Consider the following 27358-nt stretch of genomic DNA (forward strand, 5'->3'; position numbering starts at 1 on the left):
TGACTGTGCTACTAGCCCCTCCTGTTCCTCTTGGCTCAGCTCCAGAATCGGTGCTGCTAGCGCTGATACAGCTTCTCTTTCCTACCAACTCTATGCTCTGGGAGTTGACTGCTTCACCAGTCCACTCCTGAGATCCTTGCTCCTGGAGGAGTTGCGTTGCCAGCTCCACCCAAGGCCTTTGAATCTGAGGAAAGGGGACACACACTCAGCTTGTCACTTTACAGCTTGCTTTTCATGGCACAATTGCTGGACACGGATACCTCCCACCTGAAAACGTGTGCCTTTGCCAAACCACCATCCCCATCTCTCCATGCACCCTAAACTCAGTGGCCATTCCAATCAGACCCTGCCAAATATCTCTAGAAACCTGCCTACAGCAGTGCTGCAGGCCCTGGCTGCCCTGATATCTTACCTGACTGCTGCTCTCTTCTTGTTCCCAAGCATAGCAGAAATAGCTCTTCTCTCTTTCCCTGCAGCTCTTCTTCCTCAGACCTGGAAGTCCCACTTATACCATCCACCCAGCAATTGGCTCCCAGCCTTCTTTAATAACAAATCAAGAACCAATTAGGGAACTAGACCTTAGTATCAGCACTTCCCCTTACATCATGACCCTTTGCAAAATCATCAGTTTCTGTGATAGAAGTCTAACCTTGGATAGACTTGGATATGCTCGGACATAAATTTAAAGAAATATGTCTGTGCCACTTTGGTTGGAAAAAACTGAAATTAGCCTTCTCACTACCCTGGAAGAGTGAAATGAAGTAACTTCATGTGAGCATTTCCACTTTGTAAATGTGTGGGTTTAACAAAACTGAATTGGAAAAATTAGAACTTTATAAGAGATTAACATTAAAATTTAAGTTGTTTTCTTCTTGGATAGGCCAGATGTTACATTAAGGCTTTTAAGTGTGTGTGTGTGTGTGTGTGTGTGTGTGTGTGTGTGTGTGTACATGTATGTATGCATACACTTGTACACCTGTCTGCCTCTCTGTCTCTCTGTGTAGACTCAAGATAAACCTTTGGTGTCATTCCTTATGTGTCATTCACTTTGTTTTCTGAGACAGTGTTTCTCCCTAGCCCAAGTACACCCAAGTAGACAAAACTACCTGGCCAGCAAGGCCCAGGAAGCCATGTGCCTGTCCCCTGCCCCAGTGCTAGGATTACAGGCATGCACTACCACCCCCAGCTCTTTTAAAAAGATTATGGCACTCAAACTCAGCTCCTTATGTTTGTAAAGCAAGAACTTTACCCACTGAGCTATTTCTCCAACAATGACTAATTTTTTTCATAGAAGTGGTGACTACAAGAAACGACATGAGTTACATGAAGGTCTAGTAGTTTCCCCTACCCCTTTCTTGTGAATTCTCTCATGAGGTATGACCCTTAGAGTCTGTGAGTACCCCAGGCCCAAGGGAAGGCAGTCAAATCCACCACCAGCTAAAAGCTCACCAGAGAGTAAGAACAAGCCTCATTTTCAGTCCTTGGAGCTAGAGTGGACAGGAAGTGAAGTCTGTTAAGAGGGATTCAAATCCAGAGGGAAGCATGCAAGTTCCTCTGTGCAGCCTTGGGAAATAACCAGCTATTTTCAGACCCTACATAAAGGAGACGATAGAAAATGATCAGGGGCATGGCCTTCCCCTGGCTTCCAAGTACATTTTTTTCAAGCATCAGATAAGAGCTAACCACCATAACAGAGTCTACAGCTGTGTGGGCATGCTCCATGGGTAAGCACATTTCATGGTGATTGGGAGAAAAACCATGGGAAGCAGTCTTCCAGAGCCAGAAACTGTCCTCTTCCTCGTAGGATTAGTCAGAAGCATCAGGGAGCTGATATAATATTTCCTTGGTTGAGTTAAAGAAAAAGAAAAATAGAAGACAGGGTTGCCTAGTATTTAGAAACAGCAGAGAAAAAAACTGGACTCCTGCAGCCCATTTAAGGATCTTGTCTTAGATTCCAGGATCAGGCATCTCTTTACCCTGAACTGATCCCAACAGAATCATCGTCTTTTCTATCAATAATATTCATGCTAATGAAGCTAGCTTTCAAAATAAGACTCTTACATTTCTAACTACATGAAAGCAAGAAGGATAGGATATGCCAATTCATTAAAAACTGAAAGAAGAGGGGAAGCGAAGGAGAGTGTGAGGGAGAGAGAGAGAGAGAGAGAGAGAGAGAGAGAGAGAGAGAGAGAGAGAGAGAGAGAGAGAGAGAGAGAGATTATAGCCATTTAGTTGGCAAAGAAGGTTCTAGACTCGCTACTGTCCTGGAGATGCAGCCCCAATTGTTCAGTGGAAGGGAGCATAGAGGCATCAGTGGATGAGGTGAATACAGCACCTCAGCAGCTTGGAATCCTAACCCTGATAGAAATGATAAACACATGAAGAAATGCTCAGGCTCTCCCATATCACAGACCAGAAAACAAAATAACAAACAAACACAAATTGCCTAAATTTGTACAACAGCAAAAATAGAGTTAGGAAACGAACCTAAGTTGGTCTTGTTTCTAATGGCCTCTTATGTCAGCAGCACCTCTCTCAGAAGCCTCAGACCATCAGACCATCTCTCCCTGGACTTGCAGGCTTTTCACCACTGTTCAGGTAAAAATGTGACCTCTGTAGAAGCAGAAAATATTGGTATGCAATGCTCTAGATTAAGTGAGGTAATTAAGGTGCCACAACCTAGTTAAGACTGACGCTTATGATGACAGCTGTAAATGTGAAATGGAAACGTAGCATGGGTATTTTTTTCCAACACTCTCTGTCCTAGCCTAAATCTCAGTTACAGCTTCATTGGCTGAACTATGTCAGACACAAATCAAAGAAAGAGGCTACAGCCAGGACCATCCCTGGACTCAGAGTCTTTGGTGACAAGTAGTCACTATTCTGATGTTCCCTGAAATTGAGTAAATGAGCTGCTCTTTGCTTTGATACATTATTCATTCAAAGTACACAGCAACCATTTCCCAGTTTTAAAATTCTGTTATTGACTAAGCACTGCCTTAAATCTTGGTCCATCTAACCTATTCCTGCACTTTCAAAGCATCCTCTGAGATGTAACACACACAGAGAAATATTCCCTATTTGTTAAATGTGCGTAGTTCACAGTCTGCTACTCATATTGAGTTTCAGGGGGAGGCATCTGCTATCATATCAAAGACCCTGTCTTCTTCCCATACACTTTTCATTTGCAGTAAAAACTTTTCCTGTTTTACGTGTGGAAAAGGAGGCTTCAAATAAATTGCTGAGTACAATAAAGGTCTGGGATGACAATCTGACATGTTAGTAATTTAGCGCCCTGAGCAGCCTCCTAGACCTGCCTTCCCTTTACTAACTGGTTGATCTAAGGCAATTGTATATTTATATGACCCCCCGAGGAAGCAACTTTACTGTCAATACTCATTTACACATTCAAATATTCAAGTCAAAGATTTAATATAAAAAAAATTGCAAGCTATTTTAAGATTCACAAACATGAATGTAAGATTCTACCCCACATCTGCCCAAGGTCTAGCCACTGAGTAACAAGGGAGCCCTTAAAATGAACTGTGTATCAAAGCCTGAGGCGGTGGCCTCACAGGCTACCTAGGGACTTAGTCCTGCTTGGTGTAGAAAAGAAATGGCTAGTCCTATTTTCCACAAAATCTAAAATGAATGTGGGGTTTTTGAGACAATTTGGGAGTTTGTAAGGGTCCAATGCAAACACATACACTATGGTATAGATTAAAGATGTCACAGAGGGCTTTGGAAAGGGTAAACTGAAACTAGCCTTAAAGGGTGGGAAAATATCCCTAGGTGGAAATAAAAGCAATGAAGAAACTTCCCAGAGAGAGCAGCTGTGTGAAAAAAGTCACCATGCACACACGGGTGTGGTGAAAATTCACTAACAGGTATCTGAGGAGAAGGAGCAGGAGGGCAAGCCTGAGACGGGGAAGGGCATCAATGCGGTTCTGAGCTCTCAGACTGAACAATGAGGAGGTAAATAAGGACCTTTAGCAGATACATCTGAAAGTCAAAAAGCAGACAAGACCTGTATAATCTGGTGCTTTGATGCCCAAGAGACAAGGACTCTGGTGCAAGGAGTATGTCCGTTATCCCTTTAGTTCACTCCATTCTCACGACTCCCCAGTAGTAGATGGTACAAAACCTTAAGGAAATTTACTCTAAGAAAAAAATGGACCTCTTCAGTCAAATCACAAGTGGTACCCAATACTTGCCAGGAAAAAATACTAGCAGTAGCCTTTCCCTAGAGTAACCACTCTCAAGAAATTGTACCTGTTCTTTACTCTGTTTAACCATAAAATCCAGCAACCGGAAATAATGTGAGATCTTCTTCTGTATGAGATTAGGTCCCATGTCGTGTATGTGTGTGTGTGTGTGTGTGTGTGTGTGTGTGTGTGTGTGTGTGTGTGTGTGTGTGTGTGTGTGTGTGTGTGTGTGTGTGTGGTATGTATGTGTGTGTGTTTGTGTGTGTGTGTGTGTGTATTCAGGTGCATGTGTCTCATTGTACATAGTGAGAGTCAGAAAGCCGGCTCACTACAGGAATTCTAGGATTACAACTCTGTAATTCTGTGCCTGGTTGAGAGCTATGTGCTAAACACATCATTTATTATTTACATTTAATTATTACCTGGAAACCATTTCTGCATTTCCTTTTTGTTGTGTTGTTGTTGTTGTTGTTGTTGCTGTTTTTAAGAAGAATTACCTCAAAATAAACTTCCTTAGTCAAGGAGATGCATAATATTGGGTATTCCTACAACATATTTTTAAAAGTCAACTGTAGGAACCATGAGCATGCCTGTTTCTGTGTTTATCAATGGTGTCATCATAGATAATTCTTATAAAGTAACATTAAGTGACCTTTCAAGTTGACTTTCTAAATTCTTTGTTGTAGGTGCCACAAGTTATCAAGAACAAAGATGAGGATCTATTCTGGAGCTGTCATGGGCATCATCTCTCACAGGAGTAGAAACCTGGCATTGAGAGCACCTCTGTGTATCCCATGCCCCCAAGCATGTTCGTTTCTAATAATGCCTGCTCCGTACCCAGCTCTTTCTGGCTCACTGGCATCCCAGGATTGGAGTCCCTGCACATGTGGCTCTCCATCCCCTTTGGCTCCATGTACCTGGTGGCTGTGGTTGGGAACATCACCATCCTGGCAGTGGTTAAGACAGAGCGCAGCCTGCACCAGCCTATGTATTTCTTCCTGTGTATGTTGGCTGTTATTGACTTGGTCCTGTCAACTTCTACAATGCCCAAACTATTGGCCATCTTCTGGTTTGGTGCCTGCAGCATTGGTCTAGACGCCTGCTTAGTTCAGATGTTCTTTGTCCACTGCTTTGCTACTGTTGAGTCGGGCATCTTTCTTGCCATGGCTTTCGACCGCTATGTGGCCATCTGTGACCCACTACACCATACATCAGTACTTACCCATGCAGTGGTGGGACGCTTGGGGCTGGCTGCACTTCTCCGAGGAGTATTCTACATTGGACCTCTTCCACTCCTAATTCGACTAAGGCTGCCCTTTTTTCGAACCCAAATCATTGCCCACTCTTACTGCGAGCACATGGCTGTGGTCACTTTGGCATGTGGTGACACAAGAGTCAATAATCTGTATGGAATGGGAATTGGTTTTCTGGTGTTAATCCTAGACTCCATAGCTATAACTGCATCTTATATAATGATTTTCAGAGCTGTGTTGGGATTGTCCACCTCTGACGCCAGGTTTAAAACTTTAGGAACATGTGGTTCTCACATCTGTGCCATCCTTGTCTTCTACATTCCTATTGCTGTTTCATCTCTCACCCATCGTTTCGGCCACAATGTGCCTTCGCATATCCATATTCTTTTGGCCAACTTTTACCTCCTCATCCCACCCATCCTCAACCCAGTCGTCTATGCTGTGCGCACCAAGCAGATCCGAGAGAGGCTTTTGCATATTATTAAGTCTGGAACTCAACACAAGGACATGTAAATATTCTATGTCGATAGGAAGGAAGCCCATGATACTTCCAGATCCTACTTAAACTGTGAGGATAAGAGCTTAAAAGCAGCCCTAACATCTATTCTGTTCCAGCATGCATTTTCTGTCAGTGTGAATCTAAGATCCTGAAGTGGAAAAGGGAAATATGATCATAATCTCCTGTACTGTACCCCACCTTGGTCTATTTAATTTATGCAGTTAAGTGCAATAAGCATAAACCCATAAAACCTGAGATCCTTTCTATCCTTTACTTTGGTGTCATCAGATTCCCAGTTTGTCTATGACAAGGGTAGTCAATCAACTCTAAATGGTAGAATTCTATTCCAATACCTTCTTAAACATAATTCAGCAAGTTTTGTTGGAAACTTTCAGACATCTGTTACTTAGGTAAACGTATTAAATTCTCCTGAATTACTCCTATTCAAATGATATTTATTGACAATGGAAGCAACACAAAATGAGCAATTTAAACTCTCTTAAAATGAGATTTTACCATCAATAGGAGTTAAAGTCTTTAAACCAAGCCATTCCTCCATTTAAACAGACAAGATAGACATGGAATATATCACATCTCCTAGAGCCAAATGAAGAATACAGAAGAGACAGGAAAGGCATAGATTCTGTTTCAGAAGCCCTAAAATAAGTGGGGGGGGGCGTATGGGGGACTTTTTGGATAGCATTGGAAATGTAATTGAGGAAAATATGTAATAAAAAAAATATTAAAAAAACACATATGAGGGGCAGCAGCTTCACTGAGATAACAAGTGGTAAAGGAAAGGAGGTAACCATGGGATTGACATCAAGGGGGATGTGTAATAAAAGGTCAAAGGTGAAGAGAATAAATGGAGACCTTGTGGTGGACAAACCTTGGAAATCTTCCATGTCATTTTTGGGGAACTTTTCTTGCTACTTTTTGCTATATGACTTAACCTTTTTGCTATAGTGCTTACTTATTGCAAAGTTCCATACATAGGGAAATTTGTTCCAAACACATAAAAATTTTAGTAATGCATTTGAAAAGGCAGTCACTCCTGATTCTAGTGCTTCAGGATCATGGTTATGTCTATTTTTGTTCTAAGTTTCTTTCAAATTCTAAGTCATTTGGATTCGAGTTTCTGAATTATGATGAGTTTTTTTAAAGGCCAAAATAGGTGATCTTAGGTTAAAAGATATCATTTTTATATTTTGGAAAAATATATTCAAGAAAACAAATGGTGACACCAGAACTAGAATGTTCTGTTCATTGTATATTTAAAAATAAAATAAATGAGAAACTTGGAATAGCACAATATTTATGTAGTCTCCAATATTTATGTAGACCCCTGACGAGACCCAAATTTGATTTCATTAATCTATCCCTAATATTAAGATTGGCTTGATAACATTTATTAATCTTTATCCATTGTCTCAGCAAAGGGCAGCTATTCTCCTATTCTACCAAGGTCTTTGATTACAGTGCCAAATTTGAATCAAGTTACTGAGAAAAGATAGGGAGTTATATATATAATTTTAGCACTAAAAGTAGTTTTATATACTGGCTTTTACATGAAAAGACACTTGTAGAAAATACGCATTTAACTTCTCAGAGCTGGAAATCTGTTTTAGATTTTAGGCTCTCAGGCATAGGAGATGATAAAGGACTATAACACTCAAACCCCATGGTAGGAGGAATGTTGGGGGAAATTTTGACCTCGTTCCACTATTATAATGCATAAGTTCTGCTTATACCTTGTAACTGTACATAAGGAAAGTTTGGACTTTTGAAATACAGCTTAATACTAAGAACTTTATGACAGAATAGCTGCACACAATCCAACGCTAGGCATTTCTCCCTAGATAATCTGTTGAGTCTCCCATAGGCCAAACCCATCTCCATCATCATATGGAACTGAATGGCTGAGGATAAAGATAAGAAAAGTGACTGCATTTATGCTCCTGCTCCACCAAGGGCTCATCTCCTGAGAGCACCCACCAGGCGCAATAGTGTGGCCTTAGTGCTGTTCAAACATTTAGTCCTCCTGTCATCCGTGGTCTTAGCAGTATGTTTTGTGGTGAAGGGGTTTGTTTCAACAGTATACAAGAGAATGAGCAATGAAGAATTCTCCATGGAGATCTGACTAATTGGTGAATATCTTAATCCAGCCAATGGTTGCCTCATCCTCGTGCAACTATGTTTCTTTCCATAACCAACACTCTGGATTGTAATAGAAGATTACCATACATTTTTCAGGCTGCTTAGGAAAAGACTGAATGAGGAGACATTGATGTGGTATTTGTGTGGGTTCATGTGGCACAAATGTCTTAACTTTGGCTGTGGAATAATAACTGGTAGAAATGGACATTGAATAGTATGTCATATGGACATACAATCAAAACCTGGTCCCTCTTCTTGTAAATGAAAATAGTGGTGATCATTATGGGTTTATCATGAGGATGAAGTAATATACTGTAAAATTTTTGTGTGCTTCCTGGCATAAAAATTATTAAAAAAATAGCTTGTTTCCCAAGTACTCTGTATTGTACAAGGAAAGGCCCCTGAGACAGAATATGCAGTGAGGCAAAAAAATCAGGAATAGGTCCTGTAAGATGGTAAAGACTATCCTAATCAGCACTGCAACAATGGCTCAGGCAGTAAAGAATACTGGGTGCTCTTCCAGAGGATAGGATTCAATTCCCAGCACCCACATGGTAGTTTACTATAATTTCAGTCCCAAGAGATCCATGCTCTTCTCTGATCTCCATAGGTACTACATGCACATGGTAACATCACATGTAATACAGGCAAACATCCAGGCCAAAAATTCATATGCAATAAATAAATAAATAAATAAATAAATAAATTGCCATCTATCACCTCTGTTTCTTACAATCCTTCCACATCCTCTTCCTCATAGCTCCCTGAGTCGTAGGGTGGAGTTACTGAAGACACCCCACTTTGAACTGATGTTCAAAGTTTCTATACATTTTCCCATTGTGGGAAAAATCTCAAAAAAGAAAAGTTAAGAATTTCTTAATGAAGGCTCTCTTATAGATATAGAAAGTACTTAATGCTATTTTTTTTCTCTTTACAGAAAGCTGTATCAACAAAGCCAGATTTATTCTGTTCCCTTTGGCTCCCCCGTACAACCTTGTGACTATTTGGGGCTTCTCATCTAAGACGATGCTTGCCTAACTAGTCTTGTGGTGGTAAAAGGCTAAATTCCTCTCACCATTTTCCTGTGTAACAAATACACACTCCTGATTGTACAAAAACATAGTTTCTGATGCCCCAGTGTAAGGGAATGCCTGGGCGGGGAGGCGGGAGTGGGAACAACCTCATAGAAGCAGTGAGAAGGGGGATAGGACAGGATGATTTAGGGGTGGGGGTGGGAGACCATCCTGACTGCAAGGCTCAGTACAAACCAGCCAGCACCAATGTTCTTGCTCGCTTAGCCAACCACTTTGTCTCTAGAGTCCCAGGGAAGAAATGCTAAGGTTGCAAAACCCTGTGCCCCTAGGAATCTTAGCAGTTCAGTCAGACAGAAAGGGGTCATAGTCCTAATAAATATCCCTTCTCCTACCAACACAGAAGATCTTGGTGATTAACCTGATGAAACCATAAAGAAAACCCAGCCTTATGCCCAAATCGTTCTAAAACTCTGTTCTGTGTTCCTCTATCAAGACTTTAGATTTTAAAAGCTAGAAATTTGATGTCTTTGTTCTCTAGTCTAATTTGATAACTTCTCCCTTAACATTAAAGATAAGTCTGAGCTTTGAGTTTAACCCCAACATAAGGGAGAAAAAAAACAGAAGGGAAGGGAAATGAGGGGAGCGGAGGGAAGGGAAGAGGAGAAGAGGGAGAAGGGAAGTGAAGGGAAGGAAAGGGAAAGTCTTTCATAAAAATAGCCTCCAGATTAGTTCTAAATAAAAAAATAATTCTTGGGCATCATTCTATGGTCCAGTGACTCCTGTATAAAAGTCGGTGTTTTATTTCAACAGGATCATTTTTGTTCAGAGTTCTAGTCTTCTTATCTTTTGCCCCAACTCCCATAGTCATGAAATAATACCAGTCATGTGATGTAGAGCCGTAGACCGTGACAGAAAGCCTGGTAAGGTTGAAACAAAGGCTTGAAGCCCTGGAGACCCTGAAGGGAAAGTAGGAGCTTCACCTGCTCCCAGCACCAGGCCTCTGTCACATAGCCACACACACCCCACATAGATTTATGGCCATCAGTCACATAAGGGCAACACCCCAAGCCCTTCAACACATAGATTAGGCATCCCTAACATCTCAGACCAAGACAATAGGAAAAGAGACATGACCATAGTCAAGTAGGCTCAAACCAGAGTTCTCCATGCTAATGAGGTACCTAGAGGTTCAGAGGGCATTACCAAAAGTGTCCCTTCTACAACATTCCTTCCCACAAAAGGTATTTAATCTCAGGATATAATCAGGGTATGATTTTATACATCCACTTTCCACCATGACAATAAACTATTTAGAACCATGGACTGAAAAGAGAAGTAGTGTCTATATGACTGAAAATTTTTTCCTTCCCTAGAATTCAGTATGTGTATTATTTTATTTTTAATAAGCCAGATGGTAAACTAATTCTATCTTGTCTGGAAAGTTTGGGCTATGATTTTTTTAATAATCTATGGAAATTGATGTAATTTTAATCTCCAATTTTTATATAACTGAAAACAATCCAAAAAAAAAAAAAAAAACCAGAATTACCAATAGCAGTTGTATTAGTAGTGGCACAAGCCTACAATACCAGCATCAGAAAGACTGAACCTCAAAGATGAGAAGTTTAAGGTCATTTTGGACTATGTAGTGAGTTCCAAATCATCCCACACAACATAGCAAATACCACACATTTTCCTCACCTATGAAATCTAGATTTACTTTTGTGTATGTGTGCTCAGATAGAAACTAAACAAGGAAGCATAGAAAAGGAAGAAGTCTTAAAGGAGGGGGACAAAGGGTAATGGAGGGGGCCTGTGGGGGGGGGGAATAGTAAAGAAGACAGAGGGGGCAGTGAGGAAGAAAGACAAATAATAAGGTATGTCTGAAAATGCTCCATGAAGCCCACCCATTACTTTAAAAAAAAATACTATACAAGATTCAAATCATTGAATTACATAAAATATGTTAGTCAACTTTAAGAGGTAAAGGTGATTCATTGCTCTACATGTAATTTTTTAACTATATGTAGTATTATATAAATTGATGTAAAGAAACATCAGAGGAGTCTTGATAAGTCTCCAGTAAAGAAATTAACCATGAGTATGAATCAAATGGATGGTTATATTTTTTTTACTTAGTGGAAGTCATAATATTCACTTAGGAATAAAGTTAATCAAGTGCAGAGAGAGTAACACTGAAAGATGGGCTTACACAGGCGCCCTAGTACACCCATGATCTTGGGATCACTGGTGAATGGAACACATCTGTTCCAAAACAACCCAGAGGGGCCTAGGCCAGCAGGAACAGGAACATAGGAAACCTGTCCAACTAGCAGTTGGGGTTCGTTCCAGTTGGCACCAGCCCCATGCCACTTTGTACTCGAACACAGCAGATAGTCCCAAGGTCCCCAGAGGACTCTCCATGCTGCAGGCACTCTAGCACACCCAAGATCTTAGGATCACTGAGGACAGCCAGCCTCCAGAGAGGTCTCTGAGCCTGGGGCTCAGGTGAGAGCACCATCTTATATCCCTGGTCTCTCACAGAACAGTCCAGACAAGGAGAGCACGTGGGCCGCAGAAACAACAGAGCTTCTTGGACAGGGTCCCTTCAGACCTTCATCCTCAGCCAGGAGGCAGAGCTAAGACCCAGACCTCTGGGCACCTTTCCTTGCCAGAGGAGAGCCAGCCTCCAGGGAGGGCTCTGACCCCGGGACTCAGGTGAGAGCTCCATCTTCTATCTAAGATCTCTCAAAGACCAGTCCAACAGAAGAGCACACTGCCCTCAGAAGCAAAAGAGCTTATTGGACAGGCTCCTTTCAGGCCTTCATCTTCAGCCAAGAAGTGGATCTGAGTTCCAGACCTCTGTGTACCTTTCCTGCAAGAGGAAAGCTTGCCTGCAGAGAGTGCTCTGACCACTGGGACTCAGGAGAGAGATGGACTCCCAGGAGTGCTGACAGAGGCTAACACAATCAAAGGGGGAACAAGCTCCAGCCAAAGACAGCTAGAACACCTAACACCAGAGATTACCAGATGTCAAAGGGCAAGCATAAGAATCTCACTAACAGAAACCAAGACCATTCAGTATCATCAGAACACAGTACGCCCACCACAGCAAGTCCTGGATACCCCAACACACCTGAAACAGAAGATTCTTATATAAAATCATATCTCATGATACTGGTAGAGGATTTTAAGAAGGGCATTAATAACTCACTTAAAGAAATACAAGAGAACACTGCTAAACAGGGAGAAGCCCTTAAAGAGGAAACACAAAAATCTCTCAAAGAATTACAGGAAAAAAACTGCTAAACAGGTAGAAGTCCTTAAAGAGGAAGCACAAAAATCCCTTAAAGAATTACAGGAAAACACAACCAAACAGGTGATGGAATTGAACAAAACCATCCAAGATCTAAAAATAGAAGTAGAAACAAAATAGAAAACCCAAAAGAAAAAACTCTGGAGATAGAAATCCTAGGAAAGAAATCAAGAACCATAGATGTGAGCATCACCAACAGAATACAAAAGGTGAAAGAGAGAATCTCAGGTGCAGAAGATTACATAGAAAACATGGACACAACAATCAAAGAAAATGCAAAATGCAAAAAGATCCTAACTCAAAACATGCAGAAAATCCAGGATACAATGAGAAGACCAAACCTACGGATATTAGGTATACCTGAGAATGAAGACTTTCAACTAAAAGGGCCAGTAAATATCGTCAAAAAATTATAGAAGAAAACTTCCCTAACCTAAAGAAAGAGATACCCATGAACATACAAGAAGCCTACAAAACTCCAAATAGACTAGACCACAAAATAAATTTCTCCTGACACATAATAATCAGAACAACAAATGCACTAAATAAAGATAGAATATTAAAATCAGTAAGGGAAAAAGTTTAAGTAACATATAAAGGCAGACCTATTAGAATTACACCAGAATTCTCACCAGAGACTATGAAAGCCAGAAGATCCTGGAGAGATATTCTACAGACCCTAAGAGAATACAAATGCCAGCCCAGACTATTATACCTAGCAAAACTCTCAATTACCATAGATGGAGAAACCAAAGTATTCCATGACAAAACCAAATTCATAACAATATCTTTCCATGAATTCAGCCCTTCAAAGGATGATAAAGGAAAAACTCCAATGCAAGGAGGGAAATTATGCCCTAGAAAAAGCAAGAAAGCAATCCTTCAACAAAAATAGAGGAAGATAGCCACAAGAACAGAATCCCAACTCTAACAACAAAAATATCAGGAAGCAACAATTACTTTCCCTTAATATCTCTTAATATCAATGGACACAATTCCCCAATAAAAAGACATCGACTAACAGACTGGCTACATAAACAGGACCCAACATTTTGCTGCTTACAGGAAACCTACCTCAGGGATAAAGACAGACACTACCTCAGAGAAAAAGGCTAGAAAACAATTTTCCAAGCAAACGGTCTGAAGAAACAAGCTGAAGTAGTCTTTCTAATATCAAATAAAATCAACTTCCAACCAAAAGTTATCAAAAAAGACAAAGAGGGGCACTTCATACTCATCAAATGTAAAAATCTTCCAAGATGAACTCTCAATTCTGAATATCTATGATCCAAATGCAAGGGCAGCCACATTCATTAAGAAAACTCTAGTAAAGCTCAAACACATAACACCTCACACAATAATAGTAGGAGACTTCAACACCCCACTCTCATCAATAGACAGATCCTGGAAACAGAAACTAAACAGAGACACATTGAAACTAACAGAAGTTATGAAACAAATGGATTTAACAGATATCTACAGAACATTTTATTCTAAAACAAAGGGATATACCTTCTTCTCAGCACCTCATGGTACCTTCTCCAAAATTGACCATATAATTGGTCACAAAATAGGCCTTAACAGATACAAAAATATTGAAATTGTCCCATACATCCTATCTGATCACCATGGACTAAGGCTGATCTTCAATAACAACATAAATAATAGAAAGCCAACATTTATGTGGAAGCTGAACAACACTCTACTCAATGATAACTTGGTCAAGGAAGAAATAAAGAAAGAAATTAAAGACTTTTTAGAGTTTAATGAAAATGAAGCCACAACACACCCAAACTTATGGGACACAATGAAAGCAGTCCTAAGAGGAAAACTCATAGCTCTGAGTACCACCAAAAAGAAACTAGAGAGAACATACATTAGCAGCTCGACAGCATACCTAAAAGTGCTAGAACAAAAGGAGGCAAATTCACCCAAGAGGAGTAGACAGCAGGAAATAATCAAACTCAGGGCTGAAATCAATCAACTGGAAACAAAAAGAACTATACAAAGAGTCAAACAAACTAGGAGCTGGTTCTTTGAGAAAATCAACAAGATAGATAAACCCTTAGCCAGACTGACTAGAGGGCACAGGGACAGTATCCTAATTAACAAAATCAGAAATAAAAACAGTACCCTAATTAACAAAATCATAATAAAAGGAGACAAAACAACAGAAACTTAGGAAATCCAAAACATTATCAGATAGTACTACAAAAGGCTATACTCAACAAAACTGGAAAACCTGAATGAAATGGACAATTTCTTAGACAGATACCAGGGACCAAAGTTAAATCATGGATCAGAATAACCATCTAAACAGTCCCATTTCCCCTAAAGAAATAGAAGCAGTCATTAATAGTCTTCCAGCCAAAAAAAGCCCTGGACCAGATGGGTTTAGTGCACAGTTCTATCAGACCTTCAAAGAAGACCTAATTCCAATTCTCCTCAAACTATTCCACAAAATAGAAACAAAAGTACTCTACCCAATTCATTCTATGAAGCCACAATTACTCTGATACCTAAACCACATAAAGACCCAACAAAGAAAGAGAACTTCAGACCAATTTCCCTTATGAATATCAATGCAAAAATACTCAATAAAATTCTCACAAACTGAATACAAGAACACAGCAAAACAATCATCCATCATGATCAAGTAGACTTCATCCCAGGGATGCAGGGATGGCTTAATATATGGAAATCCACCAATGCAATCCACTATATAAACAAACTCAAAGACAAAAACCACATGATCATCTCATTAGATGCTGAGAAAGCATTTGACAAACTCCAACACCCATTCATGATAAAAGTCTTGGAAAGAATTCAAAGCCAATACCTAAACATAATAAAAGCAATCTACAGCAAACCAGTAGCCAACATCAAAGTAAATGGTGAGAAGCTTGAAGCAATCCCTCTAAAATCAGGGACTAGACAAGGCTGTCCACTTTCTCCATACCTATTCAACATTGTACTTGAAGTCCTAGCCAGAGCAATTCGACAACAAAAGGAGATCAAAGGGATACAAATTGGAAAAGATGAAGTCAAAATATCACTTTTTGCAGATGATATGATAGTATATATAAGTGACCCTAAAAATTCCACCAGAGAACTCCTAAGCCTGATAAACAGCTTCGGTGAAGTAGCTGGATATAAAATTAACTCAAACAAATCAATGGCCTTTCTCTACACAAAGAATAAACAGGCTGAGAAAGAAATTAGGGAAACAACACCCTTCTCAATAGTCACAAATAATATAAAATATCTTGGCGTGACTCTAACTAAGGAAGTGAAAGATCTGTATGATAAAAACTTCAAGTCTCTGAAGAAAGAAATTATAGAAGATCTCAGAAGATGGAAAGATCTCCCATGCTCATGGATTGGCAGGATCAACATTGTAAAAATGGCTATCTTGCCAAAAGCAATCTACAGATTCAATGCAATCCCCATCAAAATTCCAAATCAATTCTTCAATGAATTAGAAAGTGCAATCTGCAAATTCATCTGGAATAACAAAAAACCTAGGATAGCAAAAACTCTTCTCAAGGATAAAAGAACCTCTGGTGGAATCACCATGCCGGACCTAAAGCTCTACTACAGAGCAATTGTGATAAAAACTGCATGGTACTGGTATAGTGACAGACAAATAGACCAATGGAATAGAATTGAAGACCCAGAAATGAACCCACACACCTACGGTCACTTGATCTTCGACAAGGGAGCTAAAAACATCCAGTGGAAGAAAGACAGCATTTTCAACAAATGGTGCTGGCACAACTGGTTGTTAACATGTAGAAGAATGCGAATCGATCCATTCCTATCTCCTTGTACTAAGGTCAAGTCTAAGTGGATCAAGGAACTTCACATAAAACCAGAGACACTGAAACTTATAGAGGAGAAAGTGGGGAAAAGCCTTGAAGATATGGGCACAGGGGAAAAATTCCTGAATAGAAGAGTAATGGCTTGTGCTGTAAGATCGAGAATTGACAAGTGGGACCTCATGAAACTACAAAGCTTCTGCAAGGCTAAAGACACCATCAATAAGACAAAAAAACCACCAACAGATTGGGAAAGGATCTTCACCTATCCTAAATCAGATAAGGGACTAATATCCAATATATATAAAGAACTCAAGAAGGTGGACTCCAGAAAGTCAAATAACCCCATTAAAAAATGGGGCTCAGAACTGAACAAAGAATTCTCACCTGAGGAATACCGAATGGCAGAGAAACACCTGAAAAAATGTTCAACATCCTTAATCATCAGGGAAATGCAAATCAAAACAACCCTGAGATTCCACCTCACACCAGTCAGAATGGCTAAGATCAAAAATTCAGGTGACAGCAGATGCTGGCGAGGATGTGGAGAAAGAGGAACACTCCTCCATTGTTGGTGGGATTGCAAGCTTGTACAACCACTCTGGAAATCAGTCTGGCGGTTCCTCAGAAAATTGGACATAGTACTACCAGAGGATCCAGCAATACCTCTCCTGGGCATATATCCAGAAGATGTCCCAACCGGTAAAAAGGACACATGCTCCACTATGTTCATAGCAGCCCTATTTATAATAGCCAGAAGCTGGAAAGAACCCAGATGTCCCTCAACAGAGGAATGGATACAGAAATTATGGTACATTTACACAATGGAGTACTACTCAGCTATTAAAAAGAATGAATTTATGAAATTCCTAGCCAAATGGATGGACCTGGAGGGCATCATCTTGAGTGAAGTAACACAATCACAAAAGAACTCACACAATATGTATTCATTGATAAGTGGATATTAGCCCAAAACTTAGGATACCCAAGATATAAGATACAATTTGATAAACGCATGAAACTCAAGAAGAAGGAAGACCAAAGTGTGGACACTGTGCACCTTCTTAGAATTGGGAATAAAACACCCAGGGAAGGAGTTACAGAGACAAAGTTCATAGCTGTGATGAAAGGATGGACCATTTAGAGACTGCCGTATCCAGGGATCCATCCCATAATCAGCTTCTAAACGCTGACACCATTGCATACACTAGCAAGATTTTGCTGAAAGGACCCAAATATAGCTGTCTCTTGTGAGACGATGCCGGGGCCTAGCAAACACAGGAGTGGATGTTCACAGTCAGCTATTGGATGTATCACAGGGCTCCCAATGGAGAAGCTAGAGAAAGTACCCAAGGAGCTAAAGGGATCTGCAACCCTATTGTTGGAACAACATGATGTACTAACCAGAACCCCGGAGCTCTTGTCTCTAGCTGCATATGTATCGAAAGATGGCCTAGTCGGCCATCAATGGAAAGAGAGGCCCATTGGACTTGCAAACTTTATATGCCCCAATATAGGGGAATGCCAGGGCCAAAAGAATGGGAATGGGTGGGTAGGGAAGTGGGGGGCGCTATGGGGGACTTTTGGGATAGCATTGGAAATGTAATTGAGGAAAATATGTAATAAAAATATTAAAAATCAAAAAAAAAATTAAAAAAAAAAAACAATTTGCAAAACACATGAAACTCAAAAAGAAGAAAAACCAAAGTGTTGATACTTCGTTCCTCCTTGGAATGTGGAACAAAATACTCATAGAGGGAGTTACAGAGACAAAGTTTGAAGCTGAGATGGAAGGATGGACCATCCAGAGTCTGCCCCACCCAGGTATCCATCCCATAAACAGTCACCAAACGTAGGCACTATTGCATATTCAAGCAAGATTTTTCTGACAGAACCCTGATATAGCTGTCTCTTGTGAGGCTATGCCAGTGCCTGGAAAATACAGAAGTGGATGCTCACAGTCAGCTATTGGATGGAACACAGGGCCCCCAATGGAGGAGCTAGAGAAAGTACCCAAGGAGCTGAAGGAGTCTGCAACACTATAGGAGGAACAACAATATGAACTAACCAGTCCCCCCCATCCCAGAGCTCATGTCTCTAGCTGCATATGTAGTAGAGGATGGCCTAATCAGCCATCATTGGGAGGAGAAGACCTTGGTCTTGAGAAGATTATATTCCCTGGTACAGGGGAATGCCAGGGCCAGGAAGTGGGAGTGGGTGGGTTGGGGAGCAGGGAGTGTGTATCTTCCATGTGTTAATGGAAAGTTCTGTAGGTGTCTGTTAGGTCTGCCTGATTTATAATGTATTTCTACTCCAGTCTTTCCCTACTTAGTTTTTGCCCAGATGACTGTTATACTGGTGAAAGTAGGGTGTTATAGTTAATCTATGGTTTTGCATATACTTGTTTTCTTTTATAAAATTGGGTGCTCCTATGCTTGGCATGTATATTTTGGAATTGCAGTGCCCTCTTGATGGCTTGTTCGTTTAATGAGTATGAAGTAATATACTCATTAAATGAACATACTCACTTCTTAACTCCTCTAACAAGTTTTGGTTTAAAGTCTATTTTGAAGGTAGGGTAAATGAAGTCAGATAATTTAAGAATGTGTTTAAGGGCCACAGATACAGTGGTTGAGCTTTGTATAACATGAAATCCCTTTGGTTTAACACTCATCACCATGAAGGAAGAGAGTCTATTGCATTCCATTAGAGTATGGTGTCTCTGAAGCTAGGTGGTAACAAGGAAGGTAGTGAGAAATCACTGGAGTTTGCACAGGTGACAAGATTATCAATGGATCAAGAAAGAAATAGAAACTGATGTGAGAAAAAGAGGATTCCACAACAATGCCAAGACGTCTACCTGAGCAGCAGCAAGGGTACAAGGTTCCAGGGGAGTTACTAGGTAGCATGTCTTAGTTAGGATTTCTGTTGCTGTGAAGAGACACCATGACCAAGGAAACTCTTATAAAGGACAACATTTAACTGGGACTGGCTTACAAGTTCACAGGTTCAGTCCATTATCATCAAGGCAGGAAGCATGACAGCACCCAGGCAGGTGTGGTGCTGGAAAAGGGGAGCTGAGAATTCTACATCTTGTTCCAAAAGGAACCAGGAGAAGACCGCTGTTTCCAAGCAGTAAGGAGGAAGGTCTACAAAACCATCCCAACAGTGACATACTTCCTCCAACAAGGCCACACTTCCTAAAATTGCCACTCCCTGGGCCAAGCATATTCAAACCACCACACAGGACAATAACCTTGAGTTAAGCACAACCGCAACTACATCATGAGTAGCACCTGCCTATGTGTCATAGTTGAAGACACATGGTTGGAATGTCCCAGTTATCCAGTGATTGGAAATATGTAGCCAAGCCAAGACTTCACCATTTTCTTTTTACTAATCTTACCTTATATTCTTTGAGGGTGAATATATATGTGCCTTAATCTGATGTTTTCCTTGTTTATGCTTTCTGGTTCAGCACCAAGAAGCTAATGCAGAATATTCCTTTTATGATTTTGTGACAAGCCCTCATCATGATGATGAGAGAGGTGTTTCCAGGATAGGGATGCTTACATTACTGGACTTGTGCTATAAGCAAAATTCTTCTCTCTTTGTTGGGGGTAAATCTAGCCTATAGAATGATGGGCTTACTTGTATAAACCAACAGAAGAATAATCACAGATCTTGTTAAAAGTAATTTCTTGGGGCTGGAAAGATAATTCTGTGGTTAAGAGCACATTCTGTCCTTGCAGAGGACCTCAATCTAGTTCTGGGCACCCCTGTCAGACAGCTCACAATCACCCATTAACCCAGTTTGAGTAATCTGATGCCCTCTTCTGGCCTCAGAAGACACCTGCACTCATACATGAAAAGACCCACACATAGACATGTACATACACACATAAGACATTCTTTTTAAGAGGCATTTCTTTTGTTTCATGCTACTCTGTTTATATGTCAGTATTTAATGCTGTTTTAAAACTTCCTTTATACTCCATCATACTCAGAACAAACAATTAAAAAGTTTTTATTACTTTTGAAGTAAGTGTAATATCTAACTCCCTACAGAAAAGCATATATAATTCCTAAGTAACGGCCTGAGGAAACAAAGAGTTGTAAAATAAGACAGATATGGTACATTTGTGGAGACATGTATTAGGGCTTGCCTGAGATGGTCTATGTGTGTCGTCAGGATTAAAAGTAAGAAAATTAGTCAGCAAGTTTGCATGAGACAAAAGAAAGGACAGCTTGATATTCCTCTCTTCTATGTTTCAGCATTCGCATTCTTCTCTCATACACTAAAGTCTGGGATCAAAGTGGGGCAGGGGAGCACAAAGAACAGAATCTATAGCAATTATCATTTCTTTATCATCCTAGGACTTCTCTATAAATCCAGCATCCCAACTTTAAGATGCATGTGTTCCAAGCCCCTAGACCAGGAACTTCCTAATGCTGTGATGCTTTATAATAGTGCCTCAGTTGTGGTGACCCTCAGCCATAAAGGTATTTCATTGCTACTTCATAACTGTGATTTTTCTACTATTATGAATTGTACTGTAAATATCTGAAATGCAGGATATCTGGTGACTCTAAAAGGGGTCACAAACCACAAATTGAGAACCAATACCCTATACACTCTTGTCTGAATAGATAGATAGATAGATAGATAGATAGATAGATAGATAGATAGACATTCTTATAGAAACATAAAGCTTTTTTGCTTATATACAAAGAAAGAGCCATATAACATAAGGAAAAATCAGAAGATATGTCACATGCTATTCAGAGTGTTTAATGAGAAAAGCTGAGGATGGCCTTGCCAGGCATCAGTGGGAGGAGAGGCCCTTGGTCCTGTGAAGGCTCTATGCCCCAGTGTAGGGGAATGCCAGGACAGGGAGGTGGGAGTGGATAGGTGTGTAGAGGAACACCCTCATAGAAGCAGAGGGGGGATGGGATGGGGGTTCAGGGGAAAACCAGAAAAGAGGATAACATTTGAAATATAAATAAATAAAATATCCATTTTTTTAAAAAGCTGGCTGTAAAGACACTGAAGTGAAAGGAAGTCAAAAAATATACAGGCTGAGTAAGGTTTTTTTAAAAAGCCATCTAGTGAGCAAGGCTGTCTAGAGGAACCTGTAGTCCTGGAACATTAGAAACCCCAACAGTCGGAGAGTTCTGTCTGAATCTGGACCCCAGCTGTGAGTGAGTGGTGACGATTCCTTCATTGGTATACTGCTGATGCTTATCCAGGTCCTAAGTTGATAGATTACATACAGCTTCGCATTCCATGTACCAGGCTAGAAATCAGACCCTCAGCTTCTCATGAGCAAGGGAGCTTAAGAACATCATTGTCACTCTCTGAAGACTGAAGGAGTTCATAGTCCAGGACTCTGTCACGTTACTGAAGGCAGGAATAAGAATTCCAAAATATGCTGTAAGATCGAGAATTGACAAGTGGGACCTCATGAAACTACAAAGCTTCTGCAAGGCTAAAGACACCATCAATAAGACAAAAAAACCACCAACAGATTGGGAAAGGATCTTCACCTATCCTAAATCAGATAAGGGACTAATATCCAATATATATAAAGAACTCAAGAAGGTGGACTCCAGAAAGTCAAATAACCCCATTAAAAAATGGGGCTCAGAACTGAACAAAGAATTCTCACCTGAGGAATACCGAATGGCAGAGAAACACCTGAAAAAATGTTCAACATCCTTAATCATCAGGGAAATGCAAATCAAAACAACCCTGAGATTCCACCTCACACCAGTCAGAATGGCTAAGATCAAAAATTCAGGTGACAGCAGATGCTGGCGAGGATGTGGAGAAAGAGGAACACTCCTCCATTGTTGGTGGGATTGCAAGCTTGTACAACCACTCTGGAAATCAGTCTGGCGGTTCCTCAGAAAATTGGACATAGTACTACCGGATGATCCAGCAATACCTCTCCTGGGCATATATCCAGAAGATGTCCCAACCGGTAAAAAGGACACATGCTCCACTATGTTCATAGCAGCCCTATTTATAATAGCCAGAAGCTGGAAAGAACCCAGATGTCCCTCAACAGAGGAATGGATACAGAAATTATGGTACATTTACACAATGGAGTACTACTCAGCCATTAAAAAGAATGAATTTATGAAATTCCTAGCCAAATGGATGGACCTGGAGGGCATCATCTTGAGTGAAATAACACAATCACAAAAGAACTCACACAATATGTATTCACTGATAAGTGGATATTAGCCCAAAACTTAGGATACCCAAGATATAAGATACAATTTGATAAACGCATGAAACTCAAGAAGAAGGAAGACCAAAGTGTGGACACTGTGCACCTACTTAGAATTGGGAACAAAACACCCAGGGAAGGAATTACAGAGACAAAGTTCATAGCTGTGATGAAAGGATGGACCATTTAGAGACTGCCGTATCCAGGGATCCATCCCATAATCAGCTTCTAAACGCTGACACCATTGCATACACTAGCAAGATTTTGCTGAAAGGACCCAAATATAGCTGTCTCTTGTGAGACGATGCCGGGGCCTAGCAAACACAGGAGTGGATGTTCACAGTCAGCTATTGGATGTATCACAGGGCTCCCAATGGAGAAGCTAGAGAAAGTACCCAAGGAGCTAAAGGGATCTGCAACCCTATTGTTGGAACAACATGATGTACTAACCAGAACCCCGGAGCTCTTGTCTCTAGCTGCATATGTATCGAAAGATGGCCTAGTCGGCCATCAATGGAAAGAGAGGCCCATTGGACTTGCAAACTTTATATGCCCCAATATAGGGGAATGCCAGGGCCAAAAGAATGGGAATGGGTGGGTAGGGAAGTGGGGGGCGCTATGGGGGACTTTTGGGATAGCATTGGAAATGTAATTGAGGAAAATATGTAATAAAAATATTAAAAATCAAAAAAAAAAGAATTCCAAAATATCGACAAGTTTGAATTCGGGCGGGTGTCATTTATCAATGGCTAGTTATTTTTTTAAAGTCACATCAAGATAAAAGTAAGCATGAAGATCTTGGCAGCCCTTTGCTTCCTAACACACCGTTTTCAATTCCAACAAATTGCCTGCTCTCTTCTACTGTCCCTCCCTCACCTTGTTTTTTTAAGATTTATTTATTTATGTTATGTATGGGAGTACACTGTCTTCAAACACACCAGAAGAGGGCATCTGACTCCATTACAGATGTTTGTGAGCCAGTGTGTGGTTGCTGGGAATTGATCTCAAGACCTTTGGAAGAGCAGTCAGTGCTCTTAACAGCTGAGCCATCTCTCCAGGCCCCTCACTCACCTTTTAAATCCTTTCTGAGGAATAGCCCTAAGACTCGCTCTCTAATCTGCTTAGTCTTGACACCATAGATGATAGGATTGACCATAGGTGGGAAAAGAAGATAGAAATTAGCAAGGAGTATGTGGACATGAGGAGCAGCCCGACGAGCCACACGATGCATGACTGAGGAGATGACTACAGGTGTATAGAAGGCTAAGATGGCACCTATATGCGACACGCATGTCCCAAAGGCCTTGTAGCGAGCCTCCTGGGAGGCAAGCTGGAGAACAGCACGAAGGATAAAGATGTAAGACAAGATAACGAAGAGCAGGTCCAGCACCACAATAAACATGGCCACAGCAATGCCATAGATGTTATTGAAGCGTGTGTACCCACATGCCAGCCTCACCACAGCCATGTGTTCACAGTAGCAGTGGGCAATCACTGTGCCTCGACAGTAGTGGAAACTTCTGAGCAGAAAGGGCAGTGGAGTCATTAGTGTCACAGCCCGAGTCACAGCAGCCAGGCCAATCTTGATGATGAGGGGCTTGGTCAGGATGGTGGTATAGTGCAGAGGTTTGCATATGGCGACATAACGATCAAAGGCCATGGCCAACAACATTGCTGACTCCATGATAGCAAAGGAATGGAGAAAGAACATCTGGATAAGGCAGGCATGGAAATTGATTTCCCGATCCCTGAACCAGAACAGGGAGAGCATTTTGGGTAGTGTTGACGAGGAAAGGACCAGATCTATTGCTGCCAACATGGCCAGAAAGAGGTACATAGGCTCATGAAGGGCTGCATCAACCCGAATGATGAAAAGGAGGGTGCAGTTGCCAAGCACAGCCAAGGTATAGGCTGAGCAGAAAGGGATGGAGATCCAAATATGTAAGTGCTCTAGGCCTGGGATACCCATCAACAAGAAGGCCACTGGGTGGGTTGATGTGATATTATTAACCAACATGGCTGCTGGGAACTTTATTCTTCTTCCAATCTACTTCCACAGAGGTTACACTATCAGCAGAGTCAGTGTTTAAATTCAAATCCCAATCATTCATGAAAGAAAATTAGCCTTTCTTCTCTTGTGTGAGTCTTCAAATAAACAATTAAAAAACACATATCAAAAAAATTACACAAGAGATGTAATAAAGTCACCTACTGTCATGATATTTAATATACCTCAGATGATACCAAAATCATCCTTTTTATGATCATTAGTTTAAGGTCATCTGGAGTACAGAGGGAGTTCAGAAGCATCTCTATTAAAGGTGTGGATTTCTGCTTTTATCTTACAAAAATTCACTTTGTTTCCTCGACTTCTTGCTGCCTTCCCAACTCAAACTACACTCTAAATACAAAAGGTTCCTTTCTGAAATAACAAACTTAACTATATAAAAAAAATAAGCAAGCTTATCAGTTCTTCCTTAATTTACTTATCTGCAAGTTTTGGCTGGCTGGCTTGCTTGCTTGCTTGCTTGCTTGCTTGCTTGCTTGCTTGCTTGCTTGTTTGCTTTTATTTGTTGTGCTAAGGATTAAACCTAGGGCCTCAAACAAACTCAGCATACACTCTCCCATTGAGGTGCATCTCAAGTGCTCTTCTTACATTTTACTTGAAATTTGATGTCACAAAATTACCAAAGCTTTACTTGAACCTAAGATCCTCCAGCTTCAACTTCTGTAGTAGCTGGGCTTTAAACCTGATCCACAAGACCCAGCTCCTGATATATAAATTCTATAGATTCTATTGAACATGCAGAAATCTCTGCAACCACTATCGTTCCTACAGCTAAAAAGAACATGAGGAGCTGTTTTGTTCCTTTTTGTGTGCCTTGATTTCCATCTCTAGTTCTTCCTTTCACCCCATTTCTTGCTAGATTTCAAGACATTCAGAAGACATATTCTACGCCACTGATCTTTGACCTTGACACTATTATTCTTCCTATTGGGACTCCTATTCTCCTCTTTTTTTTCTCTCTCCATGTTTATAATCTCCTTTGAAAAATGCTAAATGGAGCTCAGGTGTGATGTCACATGCCTTTAATCTCAGCCCTCAGGGCTACACAGCAAAACTCTGTCTTGAAAAAGGAAGGAAAGAAAGAAAGAAAGAGAGAGAGAGAGAGAGAGAGAGAGAGAGAGAGAGAGGGAGAGGGAGAGAGAGAGAGAAAGAGAGAAAAAGAAAGAAAGGAAGGAAGGAAGGGAGGGAGGGAGGGAGGGAGGGAGAGAGAGAGAGAGAGAGAGAGAGAGAGAGAGAGAGAGAGAGAGAAAGAGAAAGAAAGAAAGAAAGAAAGAAAGAAAGAAAGAAAGAAAGAAAGAAAGAAAGAAAGAGAGAGAGGGGGAGGGAGGGAGAGAGAGAGAGGAAGGAAGGAAGGAAGGAAGGAAGGAAGGAAGGAAGGAAGGAAGGAAGGGAGGGAGGGAGGGAGGGAGGGAGGGAGGGAGGGAGGGAGGGAGGGAGGGAGGAAGGAAGGAAGGAAAGAAGGAAGGAAGGAAGGAAGGAAGGAAGGAAGGAAGGAAGGAAGGAAGGAAGGAAGGAAGTGGAGGAGGGAGAGAGAAAGAAAGAGAGAAGGGAAGAATGGGGAAGGAAGAAGGGAAGGAGGGAGGAAGAAAAGAGAGAAAAAGAGAAAGAAAATGCTCAAACATAGCTGAGAATTGGTCAGAATTGGCTCTTCCATAGCCTAGCATGGAAGAGGTACTAGGTCCAATTCCCCACTACCAGAAAATTCTTAAACATTTTATCAAAACACATGGTCCCTTTTCACCTTTTTTTAGAGATAGTCTAAAACATGTCTTTTGACAATTTTGAGATTATCATGGTAAAACACTTAGCATAAACCTAAGGCATTGAATGTGCTCAGCAAATGTTGGTACCTTTTCAACTAATGGTTCTTACTTATTAATGGTTACATATCTGGAAATTGTCAATGTTAAAATTTAGGCAATTAGAGCTCAGATGTAAGGAATTTAAATGAAATGTGCAGGAAAATGGATGATTCTGGAAAGTGTTCTAGCAAGTGAGGTGTCCAGTTTCAGAAAGACAAAAATCTCATTTCTCTCTCCTGTGCAGATCATGGTTTTTAAGGTCTGTATGGTATCAGTTAGGTATTGTGAGAGTGGTATAGAAAGCCCAGAGGCGAAGCAGAAGCTCTGAAAAAGCTCACGGGCTACATGGCAGTGGAAAGGGGGCTACAGAGAGTGAGAGGGCACAGGGAAAGGAAGGGAGTGGGTTAAAGTGGGGAGAGACACAAAAAACAAATTTTGTTTGACAAACATGTTGCAATGAAACCTAGTACTTTTTAAGCTAAAATGAAAGTCTTAAGCAAAAATAATAGTAATTAAATTTCAAATAAATTGTATTTCTTGTAAATAAAAGTTGAAAATAAACTACTGGAATGGAAAAGAAATTAATCCTTGTCTAAAATGTTTCTCTTGATCAGCATCAGTGTGTTACCATGTTCCATTGCCTTTTATCTTCCTGGGTCTACTTCCCCTCAACTGTTTCCCTCCACAGTAAATCTTGTTTGAATTTCTGATTGCTAAGTTATAATCAGGGAGAAATTCCTCAAATACTGTTGTCAGGGTAATAGAGCATAGATAATGACCATGTGCTGAATTTCTTAAAAACTAGAAGATTTTTAATCTTTAATGTTTACACCATAAAGAAATGATAAATGAAAAGTTTGAGGAAATTGGTGCTCTTAATCTGATTTGAACATTAGTCAATGTGTATGCAGTCTGAAATGTCATATAGTTCCCCATAAGTGTCCATGTTTGGAGGGGGTGAAGAGATGAG

At 40.6% G+C, this 27358-nt stretch overlaps 2 protein-coding genes across 2 annotated transcripts; one reads left to right on the top strand and one right to left on the bottom strand.

Moving 5' to 3' along the window:
- Positions 1-5011: 5011 nt before the first annotated feature.
- LOC110299381 (olfactory receptor 52M1-like) lies at positions 5012-5971 on the top strand. The gene has a single exon (XM_021169052.2). It carries the CDS (start codon positions 5012-5014, stop codon positions 5969-5971), a length of 960 nt encoding a protein of 319 aa, XP_021024711.2.
- A 17610-nt stretch (positions 5972-23581) lies between these two features.
- On the bottom strand, positions 23582-24535 carry LOC110299455 (olfactory receptor 52K2). The gene has a single exon (XM_021169148.1). It carries the CDS (start codon positions 24533-24535, stop codon positions 23582-23584), a length of 954 nt encoding a protein of 317 aa, XP_021024807.1.
- Positions 24536-27358: the final 2823 nt, after the last annotated feature.

The sequence above is a fragment of the Mus caroli genome, unplaced genomic scaffold, assembly GCF_978045245.1.
Source record: "Mus caroli unplaced genomic scaffold, Mus_caroli_1 scaffold_8, whole genome shotgun sequence".
NCBI classification, from domain to species: Eukaryota; Metazoa; Chordata; class Mammalia; order Rodentia; family Muridae; genus Mus; species Mus caroli.